The sequence below is a fragment of the Acanthopagrus latus genome, chromosome 20 (assembly GCF_904848185.1).
Source record: "Acanthopagrus latus isolate v.2019 chromosome 20, fAcaLat1.1, whole genome shotgun sequence".
NCBI lineage: Eukaryota > Metazoa > Chordata > Actinopteri > Spariformes > Sparidae > Acanthopagrus > Acanthopagrus latus.
This window is the reverse complement of record NC_051058.1, coordinates 23,621,342-23,634,342: the sequence shown is the minus strand read 5'-3', so window position 1 is coordinate 23,634,342 and position 13,001 is coordinate 23,621,342. Positions and strand designations below refer to the sequence as shown.

At 47.1% G+C, this 13,001-nt stretch overlaps 1 protein-coding gene across 4 annotated transcripts in view; it reads right to left on the bottom strand.

Moving 5' to 3' along the window:
- LOC119009793 (collagen alpha-1(XII) chain-like) overlaps positions 1-13,001 on the bottom strand; it is a 17,859-nt gene extending 4,858 nt beyond the window's left edge. The window contains exons 1-12 of one of the 4 annotated variants that reach the window (XM_037081402.1): positions 12,401-12,992; positions 11,934-11,948; positions 11,168-11,455; positions 9,052-9,201; positions 8,386-8,493; positions 8,185-8,304; positions 7,867-8,031; positions 6,583-6,729; positions 5,903-6,052; positions 5,223-5,342; positions 909-1,073; positions 354-500 (exon numbers count right to left, since the gene is read on the bottom strand). In XM_037081402.1, the coding sequence (XP_036937297.1) occupies positions 354-500; positions 909-1,073; positions 5,223-5,342; positions 5,903-6,052; positions 6,583-6,729; positions 7,867-7,981 (844 nt within the window). In that variant the 5' untranslated portion in view covers positions 7,982-8,031; positions 8,185-8,304; positions 8,386-8,493; ... (2 more) ...; positions 11,934-11,948; positions 12,401-12,992. Of the gene's footprint in view, positions 1-353; positions 501-908; positions 1,074-5,222; positions 5,343-5,902; positions 6,053-6,582; positions 6,730-7,866; positions 8,032-8,184; positions 8,305-8,385; positions 8,494-9,051; positions 9,202-11,167; positions 11,456-11,933; positions 11,954-12,400 lie in introns of all 4 variants that reach the window. The other 3 variants (XM_037081398.1, XM_037081399.1, XM_037081400.1) reach the window with 3 other exon arrangements.

Sequence of the window (13,001 nt, the reverse complement as noted above, 5' to 3'; positions counted from 1 at the left end):
ATAAAGTGAGTTTCATTAGAACAGAAATCAAAGCTGCAGCTCCTCTTCTACCTGAGCAGGTGAGTCCAACAGCTTTACCAGGTGAACAACTTTTTAATTATTCACCACATAGTTGAAAAGTTTTGTTTCTACCTTGCAGGTATCTTGAACCCATCTTGGCAAAATTTTCACTCAATGTAAATCAGACAGCATGTTTAACATCAAGATCAGCAAAGAATATCTCACTGGTAGATATAAAACTTGGTTGTTTATGTGACAGCTAATAAAACTGATATGTAGAGAGTGGTTCTGATACCAGTGGATCAATGAGGTGCTGACGTGTGTGGTGTCATGATGATGGACTCTCTGTCTACCTGAGCTCTTAATGCTGTCACAGAGGCTGATGGTGAAGTTGTTGACGATGTCTCGGAGCAACTGAGAGTCTTCGACAATGAACACGTGATTTTGATCAGGATCAGAGGCGATGGACCTCAGGTCTGTCTCACTGGCAGTGTTAAAACCTGAAAGACAAATGAAGAGTCTAAATTGTGGTTTCCTGATGTTCAAACTTAACCTTTGATTGATGGTTGTTCATTTTTAATGTTGTTTAGCTAGCAATAATTTCAATAATAACAATAATTTCAGCTTCACTTTCTTCCTCCTGGGCAGCTGTTGATCGACCATTCAAATCATTTTCAGAGACTTGAAAAGACTTGAAACGTGTGTGACTTAATATGCATTAAACATTAACTGATATTGATGACAAATGCAGTCATTTGTGCATCATGAGGGGGAAACTTGAAATATTGTTAATTCTTTCATTAATGTTATTTTTTCCTTTTGTGTTCAGAGCTTTTACATCTCATCTTCACTTTTCAGACTTTTCTTTTCTCTGCTGCTTCTCACTGTTCAAACTGAAAGTCACTCACCAACAGTAAAGACTTCGATGCCGGCGTCCTTCAGCTCTTGTGTTGGAGAATCCACGTCGTCAGTTGATTGTCCATCAGTGATTAAGACAACAATATTTTCAGAGTCTGCTCGCATTCCCACATTTGGTTGAAAGATGTTTTGGAGGGTGTAGTTCAGAGCATGTCCTGTGTGACAGAAAAAAGACGATTGAAAAGAAGAGTTGAAACCATCCATCCATTTTCATCTGCTTATCCTGGGCCGGATCGTGGGGGCAGCTGGCTGAGCAGGGACACCCAGACTTCCCTCTCCCCGGACACTTCCTCCAGCTCTTCCGGGAGGATCCCAAGGTGTTCCCATGCCAGCCGAGCGACATAGTCACTCCAGCGTGTCCTGGGTCTTCCCCGGGGTCTCCTTCCAGAGGGACATGCCAGGAACACCTCCCGAGGGAGGCGTCCCGGGGGCATCCGAAACAGATGCCCGAGCCATCTCAACTGGCTCCTCTCGATGTGGAGGAGCAGCGGCTCTACTCCGAGCTCCTCCCGGGTGACGGAGCTCCTCACCCTATCTCTAAGGAAGCGCCCCGCCACCCTGCGGAGGAAACTCATTTCAGCCGCTTGTATCCGGGATCTTATTCTTTTGGTCATGACCCAAAGTTCATGACCATAGGTGAGGGTAGGAACGTAGATTGACCGGTAAATCGAGAGCTTCGCCTTTCGACTCAGCTCTCTCTTCACCACGACAGACCGATACAACGACCGCATTACTGCAGCCACCGCACCGATCCGCCTGTCAATCTCACGCTCCATCCTTCCCTCACTCGTGAACAAGACCCCAAGATACTTAAAATCCTCCACCTGAAGCAGTAGCTCTCCCCCAACCCGGAGGGGACAAGCAACCTTTTTCCGGTCGAGATCCATGGCCTCGGACTTGGAGGTGCTGATTCTCATCCCAGCCACTTCACACTCGGCTGCAAACCGTCCCAGGACATGCTGGAGGTCCTGGCTTGAAGGAGCCAACAAGACCACATCATCCGCGAAAAGCAGAGATGAAATCCTGTGGCTCCTGAAACAGATCCCCTCCGGCCCGTGGCTGCGCCTAGAAATTCTGTCCATAAAAATAATGAACAGAACCGGTGACAAAGGGCAGCCCTGCCGGAGTCCAACATGCACCGGGAACAGGTCCGACTTACTGCCGGCAATGCGAACCAAGCTCCTGCTCCGCTCGTACAGGGACCGTACGGCCCTTAACAGAGGGCCTCCGACCCCGTACTCCCGGAGCACCTCCCACAGAATGCCGCGAGGGACACGGTCAAATGCTTTCTCCAAGTCCACAAAACACATGTGGACTGGTTGGGCAAACTCCCATGAACCCTCGAGCACCCTGCGGAGGGTATGGAGCTGGTCCAGTGTTCCGTGGCCTGGATGAAAACCGCATTGTTTCTCCTTGATCCGAGGTTCGACTATCGGCCGAATTCTCCTCTCCAGTACCCTGGAATAGACTTTCCCAGGGAGGCTGAGGAGTGTGATCCCCCGATAGTTGGAACACACCCTCTGGTCCCCCTTTTTAAATAGGGGGACCACCACCCCGGTCTGCCAGTCCAGAGGCACTGTCCCCGACTGCCATGCAATGTTGCAGAGACGTGTCAACCAAGACAGCCCCACAACATCCAGAGACTTGAGGTACTCAGGGCGGATCTCATCCATCCCCGGTGCTTTGCCACTGAGGAGCTTCCCGACTACCTCAGTGACTTTGGCTTGGGTGATGAATGAGTCAACCTCTGAGTCCCCAGCCTCTGCTTCCTCTAAGGAAGACATGTCAGTGGGATTGAGGAGATCCTCGAAGTATTCCTTCCACCGCCCGACAATGTCCCCAGTCGACGTCAACAGCTCCCCACCTACACTGTAAACAGTGTTGGTGGAGGACTGCTTCCCCCTCCTGAGGCGCCGGATGGTTTGCCAGAATTTCCTCGAGGCTGACCGATAGTCCTCCTCCATGGCCTCCCAAATTTTTCCCAGACCCGAGTTTTTGCTTCCGCGACTGCCCGTGCTGCTGCTTGCTTGGCCTTCAGGAGTCTCCAGGGCCAACCAGGCTTGATAGGACACCTTCTTCAGCTTGACAGCATCCCTTACTTCTGGAGTCTACCACCGGGTTCGGGGATTGCCGCCATGACAGGCACCGGAGACCTCCCTGACAGAGGGTTCTACCAGACGTTCCCAGCAGACCCTCACAATACGTTTGGGTCTGCCAGGTCTGTCCAGCTTCCTCCCCTGCCAGCGGATCCGACTCACCACCAGGTGGTGATCAGTTGACAACTCAGTCCCTCTCTTCACCCGAGTGTCCAAGACATGTGGCCGGAGGTCAGATGACACGACCACAAAGTCGATCATTGACCTCCGGCTGAGGGTGTCCTGGTGCCATGTGCACATATGGACACCCTTATGCTTGAACATGGTGTTCGTTATGGACAAACTGTGACTGGCACAGAAGTCCAGTAACAAAACACCACTCTGGTTCAGATCGGGGAGGCTGTTCCTCCCAATCGCACCCCTCGAGGTAATACTATCGCTGCCCACGTGAGCGTTGAAGTCCCCCAGCAGAACGACGGAGTCCCCGGTTGGAGCACTCCCCAGTACCCCTCCCAGGGACTCCAAGAAGGCCGGGTACTCTACACTGCTGTTCGGCCCATAAGCCGAAACAACAGTGAGAGACCTATCCCCGACCCGAAGGCGCAGGGGAACGACCCTCTCGTTCACTGGGATAAACTCCAACACATGGCGGCTGAGCCGAGGAGCTATAAGCACGGCCACACCAGATCACCGCGGGCAACTCCAGAATAGAAGAGAGTCCAGCCTCTCTCAAGGACTTCGGTTCCAGAGCCCAGACTGTGCGTAGAGGCGAGCCCAACTATCCCTAGCCGGTACCGCTCAACCTCTCGCACCAGCTCAGGTTCTTTCCCCCCCAGTGAGGTGACATTCCATGTCCCCATGGCTAGAGTCACCGTCTGGGGATTGGGTTGCCGGGGCCCACGACTGCCACCCAAATCACACCGCACCTGCCCCTTCTGGACCCTCCTGCAAGTGGTGAGCTCACTGGAGGGCGGGCCCACGTCGCTCCTTCGGGCTGCGCCTGGCCAGGTCCCATGGGCAAAAACCCGGCCACCAGGCGCTCGCCTGCGAGCCCCAACCTCAGGCCTGGCTCCAGGGTGGGGCCCCGGTAATGCCAATCTGGGCGACGTACGCGTCCTTGATATTACCTCTGTCATTAGGGGTTTTTGAACTGATCTTAGTCCGATCTTAGGACCTGTTTGCCTTGGGAGACCCTACCAGGGGCATTAAGCCCTGGACAACATAGCTCCTAGGATCATTCAGGTGCTCAAACCCCTCCACCACGATAAGGTGCCGGTTCAAGGAGGAAGAGTTGAAATGTTTTAGTAATTATTTCTAGCACTCTGTTGAGGGAATCTATTCACACCTGCTGTCATGACTCCTGTTTGTTTTGTCCTTGTATCTGGTTTTTGGTTTTGATTCATGTCCTTTTTTCTATGTCTTGTTGTGTTCTGTGTTTTGGTTTTTCCTTGTCTCGTGTCTCATGTTCTGATTTTTCCATGCCCTCATGTGTCCTTTAAGTTCTCCTGTGTTCTCCCCTCTGGCTCCCTCTGTCTGTTGTCTTGTTTCCTCCTGGTCTGTTCCTCTGTGCTCCTCCCCCTTGTTATCTCACCTGGTTTCCTTCCTCCTCTCTCCTCACCTGTTCCTTGTCATGTCATTAGTGTCTGTGTATTTAGTCTCTGTGTTCCCCTCACTCCTTGTCTGGTTATTGCCTTCTGTTTGCGCTTGTTCCATGCTCATGTTCCATGTTCCTGTTCCATGTTCCTGTTCCATGTTCCTGTCCTGTTTGGTATGTCTTGGTTTTGAGTTTTTGATTTTGAGTTTTTCATGTTTAAGTTGAACTTTGATTTTTCTTTGTACTTTGTCTTGCTGTTAAGTTGCTACTTTGCCTGGTTGTTTCAGTTGTTACTTTGCTTTTTGTCCTGTTTTGTCTGCCTTGGCTTTTTCTTGTTTTCGGCTTTTGCTTTATTAAAGCTCGCTTTTTGTTCCACTTTATCTTTGACTCCGTGTGTAACTGCATTTGGGTCCAGCTTCCCCTTCCATAGTTTTCCCTTTTACCCCGACCTGACACCTGCTCTCTATATACTGTACAATATCTACCATGAACTGGATTATAAACACTGAACCATAACTTAATTAAACTTCCATTTCTTCCAATGATGGCCTAAATGCAACCAGAGCCTCTGTTCCCAAAGTCCCTCAGGGTGTGACCCTATCAATATAAATCACCTGTATAGGTATTTCCACCTAGCAGTTGTATCCTGGATACGTTTTCCAGCAGGGCCTCTTTGCTCTGGTGGGTGTTCAGGTACCAATGTGTCCTTGGATGGTAACTGTACTGAACCAGAGCTGCAGAAAACACAAAGCAAAGTGTGAAACAACAAGGACACACTGACTCCAAGTGACAGTGATGATGTTGTAGCATCTCACAATAATGAAGCTACTACAGGTTATCCAGGTTCACTGCTGGTGATTCAGTCACACACAGGCTGCTGTCAGCTGTAGACAACACCACACAACTAAACGTCTCTTTGGTTTCTGTAACGACACATAAACAGTTCGCCTCGATTCCCTCACACGTAGACTGACACATGCTCATCATCAGCCGGACGAGGTTACAACCAAACTCTCTAACTCTTGGTCAGTCACAGGCACGTTATCTTTCCTACATCCTGTCTCTTAGGTAACGATGTGACTGACGGGCTTCAGGCCTCCAGGAGTCTCACATGACACCTTCACTGACACTGAGGAAACTTGGTAACTCACAACTGCATTAAAGAGTCCTTATTTAACTGAGCATAAACCAGGCAAATGTTTTGGGAAAATGGACGCTGATTAACTCGTATCAGCACATTTTACAATGACAACTATAAAGCCAACATGAGTACTGGTGTTAGAATGAACGGTACCAATCTGGACTCTGTCTGGGCCGATGTCAAAGGTGCTGACTATGTTAGTGATGAAGGACAGGACATCTTGAAAGGATATAAGGCCGATGCTCCAGGAGCCGTCCACCAGCAGCACGATGTCAGCCTTGGCTGAGGTTTCACACTGAGCACCTGCAGAAAAACAGAGGATTGTGGGATACGTGTGAGGATCAATGGGTCAGAGTAGACCTGCCTGGTGTTTCATCACATGTGGTGGAACAAATGTGTAACTCAGAGGTCTCAAACTCAGATGAGCACTTCTGCTCAAACCCTCTTCATATTCAACCATAAATCTGTATGAAAATTAGATTACAGTGCAAGTCTAAAGATAGCAATCCAAATGTTGCACTAGGCTTGCCGTGGTGTTCCTGGTGTTACATGGCAGTCGGCCTTACACGATTACATTACTTGCTCACCACCTCTGTTTTGCTGACGCTGGACATAAATATCGCTGGATGCATCTCCTCGATGCAGTGGCGAGACCAGCAGCAGAGTTACATTTCACTCTTAGGGTGGAGAGTTTTGAGAGCTGACTGACAAGGTGGTGTTGGAGGGGCGTGAAAGAAACAGGAAGTCACCCACACAGTCCAGCTGTATGTGTCAGATACCAGTGGATCAGTGAGGTGCGAACATGTGTGGTGTCATGATGACGGACTCTCTACCTGAGTTCTCAGAGCTGAAACAGAGGTGGATGGAGAGGTTGTCGACGATATCTGGAAGCAACTGAGAGTCTTTGATCATGTACACATGATCTTCATCAGGATCAGAGGCGATAGACCTCAGCTCAGTCGCTCTGGCAGTGTTAAAACCTGAAAGACAAATGTAGAGTTAAAATGAGACCCAAAACAAAGAAACCTTGTGGGAGTTAAACTATCCAGATTGTGGTTTCCTGATGCTCAAACTTAACCTTTGACTGATGGCTGTTCTTTTGTAATCTCATTTAATATAAATCATATCTACTTTACATTACGGTCAACTATCTGCTGATGCTAACAATCATTTCAGCTTCACTTTCTTCCTCCTGGGCAGCTGTTGGTTGACCATTCAAATCATTCAGTGCGTTTACATGCACAGCTTAGTCAGATTACAGCCATAGTTCGACTCTGCTACTCAATCAGACAACCTCAGTTGTCAGAGTATACATGCCGATGAGAAAATCGAATTACTGGCCGGAGCATGTCATACCCCGGTACACTAGGTGGCGCTGTACCCATTTCAACTAGTGGTAACAGAAACACCTCTGGCTGACCTCTTTACGTCATCAGCTGCCTCAGCATTCGAGAAAGATGCTGTACGAAGAGCGAGGAGAAACTACATGTTTGTACATTTCGTATATGGTGTACACGATAATAACACAAACTAGATACACAATGGCGCTCTTGCTTGCGGTGATTTCGGAGGAAAGCTGCTGCCGCCGTTGCCTTCACTGTTGCCTTCGCCGTCTCTGTCGCTGTCACCGTCCTTCTACTTCCGGCTCACAGCCCCGGTAAAAAAAGTCTCAAGCCTGCGCAGACTGCAAAAATCCGATCCAATCTGATGGAGCGTATACATGCAGGAGTAATGCGACTATCAATTGAATGATCCAGGTGTATTAATCTGACTATCCTTATTTTAGTCAGACTAATCTGTATACATGCATCTTAAAGATCCGATCATAGTCAGACTAATGCAGTAATTCATTTTTCTTGTGTGTCATGTAAACACACTGATTCTCAGAGGCTTGACAAGACTTGAAATATGTGTGACTCAATTTTTATTAAACATTAACTGATATTAATGACAAATGCAGTCATTTGTGCATCATGAGGGGCACACTTTAAATATTGTTCATTTTTATATTAATGTTACTTTTTCCTTTTGTGTTCAGAGCTTTTACATCTCATCTTCACTTTCCAGACTTTTCTTTTCTCTGCTGCTTCTCACTGTTCAAACTGAAAGTTACTCACCAACAACATAGACTTCGATGCCGGCGTCCTTCAGTTCTTGTGATGGAGAATCCACGTCGTCAGTGGATTGTCCATCAGTGATTAAGACAACAATATTTTCAGTGTCTGCTCGCATTCCCACATTTGGTTGAAAGATGTTTTGGAGGGTGTAGCTCAGAGCATGTCCTGTGTGACAGAAAAAAGACGATTGAAAAGAAGAGTTGAAACGTTTTAGTAATTATTTCTATTCACACCTGCTCTCTATGTACTGTACAATATATACCATGAACTGGATTATAGACAATGAATAATAACTTACTTAACTTAAATATAAATCACCTGTATAGGTATTTCCACCTCGCTGTTGTATCCTGGATACGTTTTCCAGCAGGGCCTCTTTGCTCTGGTGGGTGTTCAGGTACCAATGTGTCCTTGGATGGTCACTGTACTGAACCAGAGCTGCAGAAAACACAAAGCAAAGTGTGAAACAACAAGGACACACTGACTCCAAGTGACAGTGATGATGTTGTAGCATCTCACAATAATGAAGCTACTACAGGTTATCCAGGTTCACTGCTGGTGATTCAGTCACACACAGGCTGCTGTCAGCTGTAGACAACACCACACAACTAAACGTCTCTTTGGTTTCTGTAACGACACATAAACAGTTCGCCTCGATTCCCTCACACGTAGACTGACACATGCTCATCATCAGCCGGACGAGGTTACAACCAAACTCTCTAACTCTTGGTCAGTCACAGGCACGTTATCTTTCTTACATCCTGTCTCTTAGGTAACGATGTGACTGACGGGCTTCAGGCCTCCAGGAGTCTCACATGACACCTTCACTGACACTGAGGAAACTTGGTAACTCACAACTGCATTAAAGAGTCCTTCATTAACTGAACCTAACAGTCTCAGCACAGCAGCATGTCACTCAGTCCGTTCCTATATTCTTTACAAGAAGACAAAGTGATGCTAATTAAACCAGTTTAGAGTCAGTGAACACAGTAATTAACTAAAGATGTGTTACAGTCTCAAACTATAAGGTCAGTCATCCAAAAGCATTGTTTTCACATTCAGTAGTCAGGAGAGGCAAACCAGGCAAATGTTTTGGGAAAATGGACGCTGATTAACTCGTATCAGCACATTTTACAATGACAACTATAAAGCCAACATGAGTACTGGTGTTAGAATGAACGGTACCAATCTGGACTCTGTCTGGGCCGACGTCAAAGGCGCTGACTATGTTAGTGATGAAGGACCGGACATCTTGAAAGGACTCTGGGTTGATGCTCCAGGAGCCGTCCACCAGCAGCACGATGTCAGCCTTGGCTGAGGTTTCACACTGAGCACCTGCAGAAAAACAGAGGATTGTGGGATACTTGTGAGGATCAATGGGTCAGAGTAGACCTGCCTGGTGTTTCATCACATGTGGTGGAACAAATGTGTAACTCAGAGGTCTCAAACTCAGATGAGCACTTCTGCTCAAACCCTCTTCATATTTAACAAGAAATGTGTATGAAAATGTTGTAGTGCCAATCTAAAGACAACCTATTTAAAGTTGCACTAGGCTTGCCGTGGTAGTCAGTGTTCCCAGTGTTACACGGTACTTGGTCTTACAGGATTACATTACTCGCTCACCACCACCACAGTCATTTTGTCGACGCTGGACATTAATGTTACAAATTGTCAGAGGTGTCTCCTCGCTGCACGATGGGACCAGCAGCAGAGTTACATTTCACTTTTAGGGTGGAGAGTTTTGAGAGCTGACTGACAAGGTGGTGTTGGAGGAGCGTGAAAGAAACAAGAAGTCACCCACACAGTCCAGCTGTATGTCAGATAAGAGGAAGCTGATAACTGAACTCTGTCCTTCATTTACTCTGCTTCATCTGCAGTCATTGCAGGCTGCAGGCTCTGCAGGCTTTTAAGTGAAATTTAAAATTCTTTTTAATTCCTTTTATGCCGTGCTAATCAGAGCATTAATTTTTTTTTATCCTTTCTTTTTTACTGTTTTAATCTCTCATGTTTTAGCCTTTATGCTATTATGTTTTAGTCCCTTGTGTTTTTAGCTTCTACGCTTTTTGCCTTATTTTACTGTTTTAGTCTGTCAGTTTTTAATCTCCAGTGTTTCCTCATGGGGGCCTGCCAGGCTGGGGGTGGTCTCTGGTCTGGCCGCGGGGGGTGCTGTCCCGTGGACGGCTCCGGCCCGGGTGACCAGAGGGCTCTGCACCTTGGTGTGGGGCCTCCTGTCTGCCTGGGTTGGGGTGGTCTCTGTGGTGGTGCTCCCTGCTGCCTTGGACCAGGATCTCTCCCGGTGTGGTTGGCTCCGCAGAGGTAGTTTCCTCCATGCAACAGGTCTCGCTGCCCAGCCATGTCTCTTTAGTGACAGCTTCTGTATGGGTGTGTATGAGTGTGTGTGTCTGCGTGCATATGTGTGATTGTGTGTATATCTCTGTGCATGTCTGAGGGGGTGGGAGGGTTGGCTTCTTTTAATTTTCTTCTCTTGACTTTATTTTATGTTTGAGGTTTGGTTGTGTTGAGAGGCAGCCTGTGGTTTGTGGTTTGTGTTAAAGTAACTGCTCAGCTTCAGCAAAGATAAACCAACATCGACTTTCGGCCACTTTAGGAAACAGGATGTGATCAGTATCTCTGGGCTCAAAGTCAAACATGTTGTTGATCCATCCTTGCGTTTATCTTAAAGGTCTAATATTATACTGTCTTTCTTCAATTTCAGACAGCTATCAGAGGTCCAACAACACTGTATTCAAAATGTATTGCCCCAAACCCATCTGTGGTCCTGAGTTTCAGCTGTCTGAAAGTCGCTCTACCGAGAGCAGGCTGTTTCTGTGCCTGCACCTTTAAATGCTAATGAGCTCCATCTGTCAACCTCTACTTGGAGCCTTGCTTGCTACATGCATCTCTCAGGGACAATGCTGCTTGTGCTAGAGGTAGCATGTGCTAATGCATTGCTATTGCGCGCCAAGCTGCTGTCGTTCAACCATACCAATTTGACCCAGAATTGAACCCAGAAGGAGAGTCTCCTGAAGAAATACAGACTCTGCGGCTACAGCAGGATGTTTCAGAATGGTTAGTGTGTCTGAATATGTTGTATAGTGTGTCTCAATCAGAGGCCTGCACGAGTCTTATTTTGCAAACCCGCACCCAGCCGTACCTGCCATACTTAAAACAGCATCCGACCTGTTTTTTGACAGTAGCACAAATTACATTCAGCACCCATGCCAGCCCGCTATAAATTGATATAGACACCCAACCTGAACCTGAAGGAAAATTAGACGATCGAAAATTCAAAACTGCTCACTCTCTCCACTGGTGTCCCGTCTATCAAGAGAGGGGTGTAGGTCCTGCAACGTTGTGGGCAGAAATCCACCACCATCTTCTTGGTCTTCTCTCCATTAAGCAGTAGGCTGTTGTACTTGCACCACATTGTCAGGTCTGACACCTCCTGTAGGTACGCCCGTTCGTCGTTGTTAGTGATCAGGCCCACCACAACTGTGTCATCTGCGAACTTCATGATGGTGTTGGAGTTGTACCGGGTGGCACAGTCATGGGTGTACAGGGAGTACAGCAAAGGACTCAGCACACAGCCCTGGGGGACACCAGTGTTGAGGATGAGGGGGTGTGATGTGTGCCCTCCCATTCTGACAGCCTGAAGCTTGGCAGTCAGGAAGTCCAGGATCCAGGCACACATCAATGGATTCAGGCCCAGGTCATGCAGCTTAGTAGCCAGCCTGCTGGGGACTACAGTGTTGAAAGCTGAACTGTGGTCTATGAACAGCAGTCTGACGTAGCCCCCTCCTATGGTGTCAAGCTGGGAGAGGGTGGAGTGCATGACCTGGGAGATCCTGTTATGAGTGTCAGTGTCGAGGCAAAGCCAGCTTTGTACTGAGCCTCATTACTGAACCACTGTCTCTTCTGTTGTTCTGTAGCTGGGACAGAATATAGGCACTGAACCAACAACAGAGTAATTTGCGTGTCTAGCTCTGAGTGACGACATTGTGAAACACTGCTATCTCTACCGCTGGACACACTGAACTTCACCTCGGGGATGGACGTGGTGTTCTTACCTTCAGCCTGGAGTCCTGAGGAGGAAATCAGAGAAGAAAGATATTAAACTGACTTTTGATTGGAGCTGAGCTGTGAGCTGAACAAACACTGTGAGTGGAAACACAGCCAGTCATCCTGAGGAGACACCATTTATTCATCCTCCATGACCTCATGATTCATCATCAATTATCTGAGATTGAGTGTTGTTGATTTGAAAAAGATGTGTCCTCTCTGTGATGCAAGAACAATGTTTGTTTCCTGTTAATATGTCTGGTTACAGTGATTCTGGTAAGTTTTAGTGACATTTCAGAGTTTTATTAACATGTTGATGATTATCAGTAAATGGTTAGATTGTGTTGGACAGAATCATCATGACATGAAACGTTGTATTTTCACAGTGAGGTTCTGAATGCAGGACTGTGACTATAATTCAGTAGTTTTGCAGTTTTGCACCTTTCACACATGTATCATTAAAGCAGAATCCTACCTGAGCTCCACAGCAACAGCAGCACCATCAGCAGGTGATCCATATCCAGCTGCACCGTCAGCCTCTTCTCGTCTCTCTGACTTGTTGTTTGTGCTTCTTGTGATAAAATGTTGTTTTTTCTTCTTCTTCCTTATTTTCTCATCAGTCAGCTGATGATGTGATACAAGCTTCTCAGAGATGATGCTGCGGCGGATGTTAAAAAAAAAGAACCAGATTTTGAGATTTCGTTCTCACAGACTCACTTTTCTTCAAGATCATCTTCATGTTTCTTTCACCTCACAGTCCACATACATGTAGTCCTGCATTATCATCACACGAGCAACATGTAATCCACACTCTTAATTCAGAGTCAGACTGCTAAATAAATAGTTTTAACATATTTGAAATGATCAAATAAAGAAATAAGATGTCTCCAGCTGACTCCCTTGTTTGTGAGCGTCACAGTGTGTTGTGTCTCACTCTGCTTGATGCTGTTAGAGGCTGTAAAGACTGAATTATTATCAGACGTCTGTTATTTATTGAAGCTGAATCAGTCTGTGTGTCTCTGTTCAGTGACGGAGGACAACAAACTGTTTCCTGCTTCGTCTCAGGTGAGTCGAAG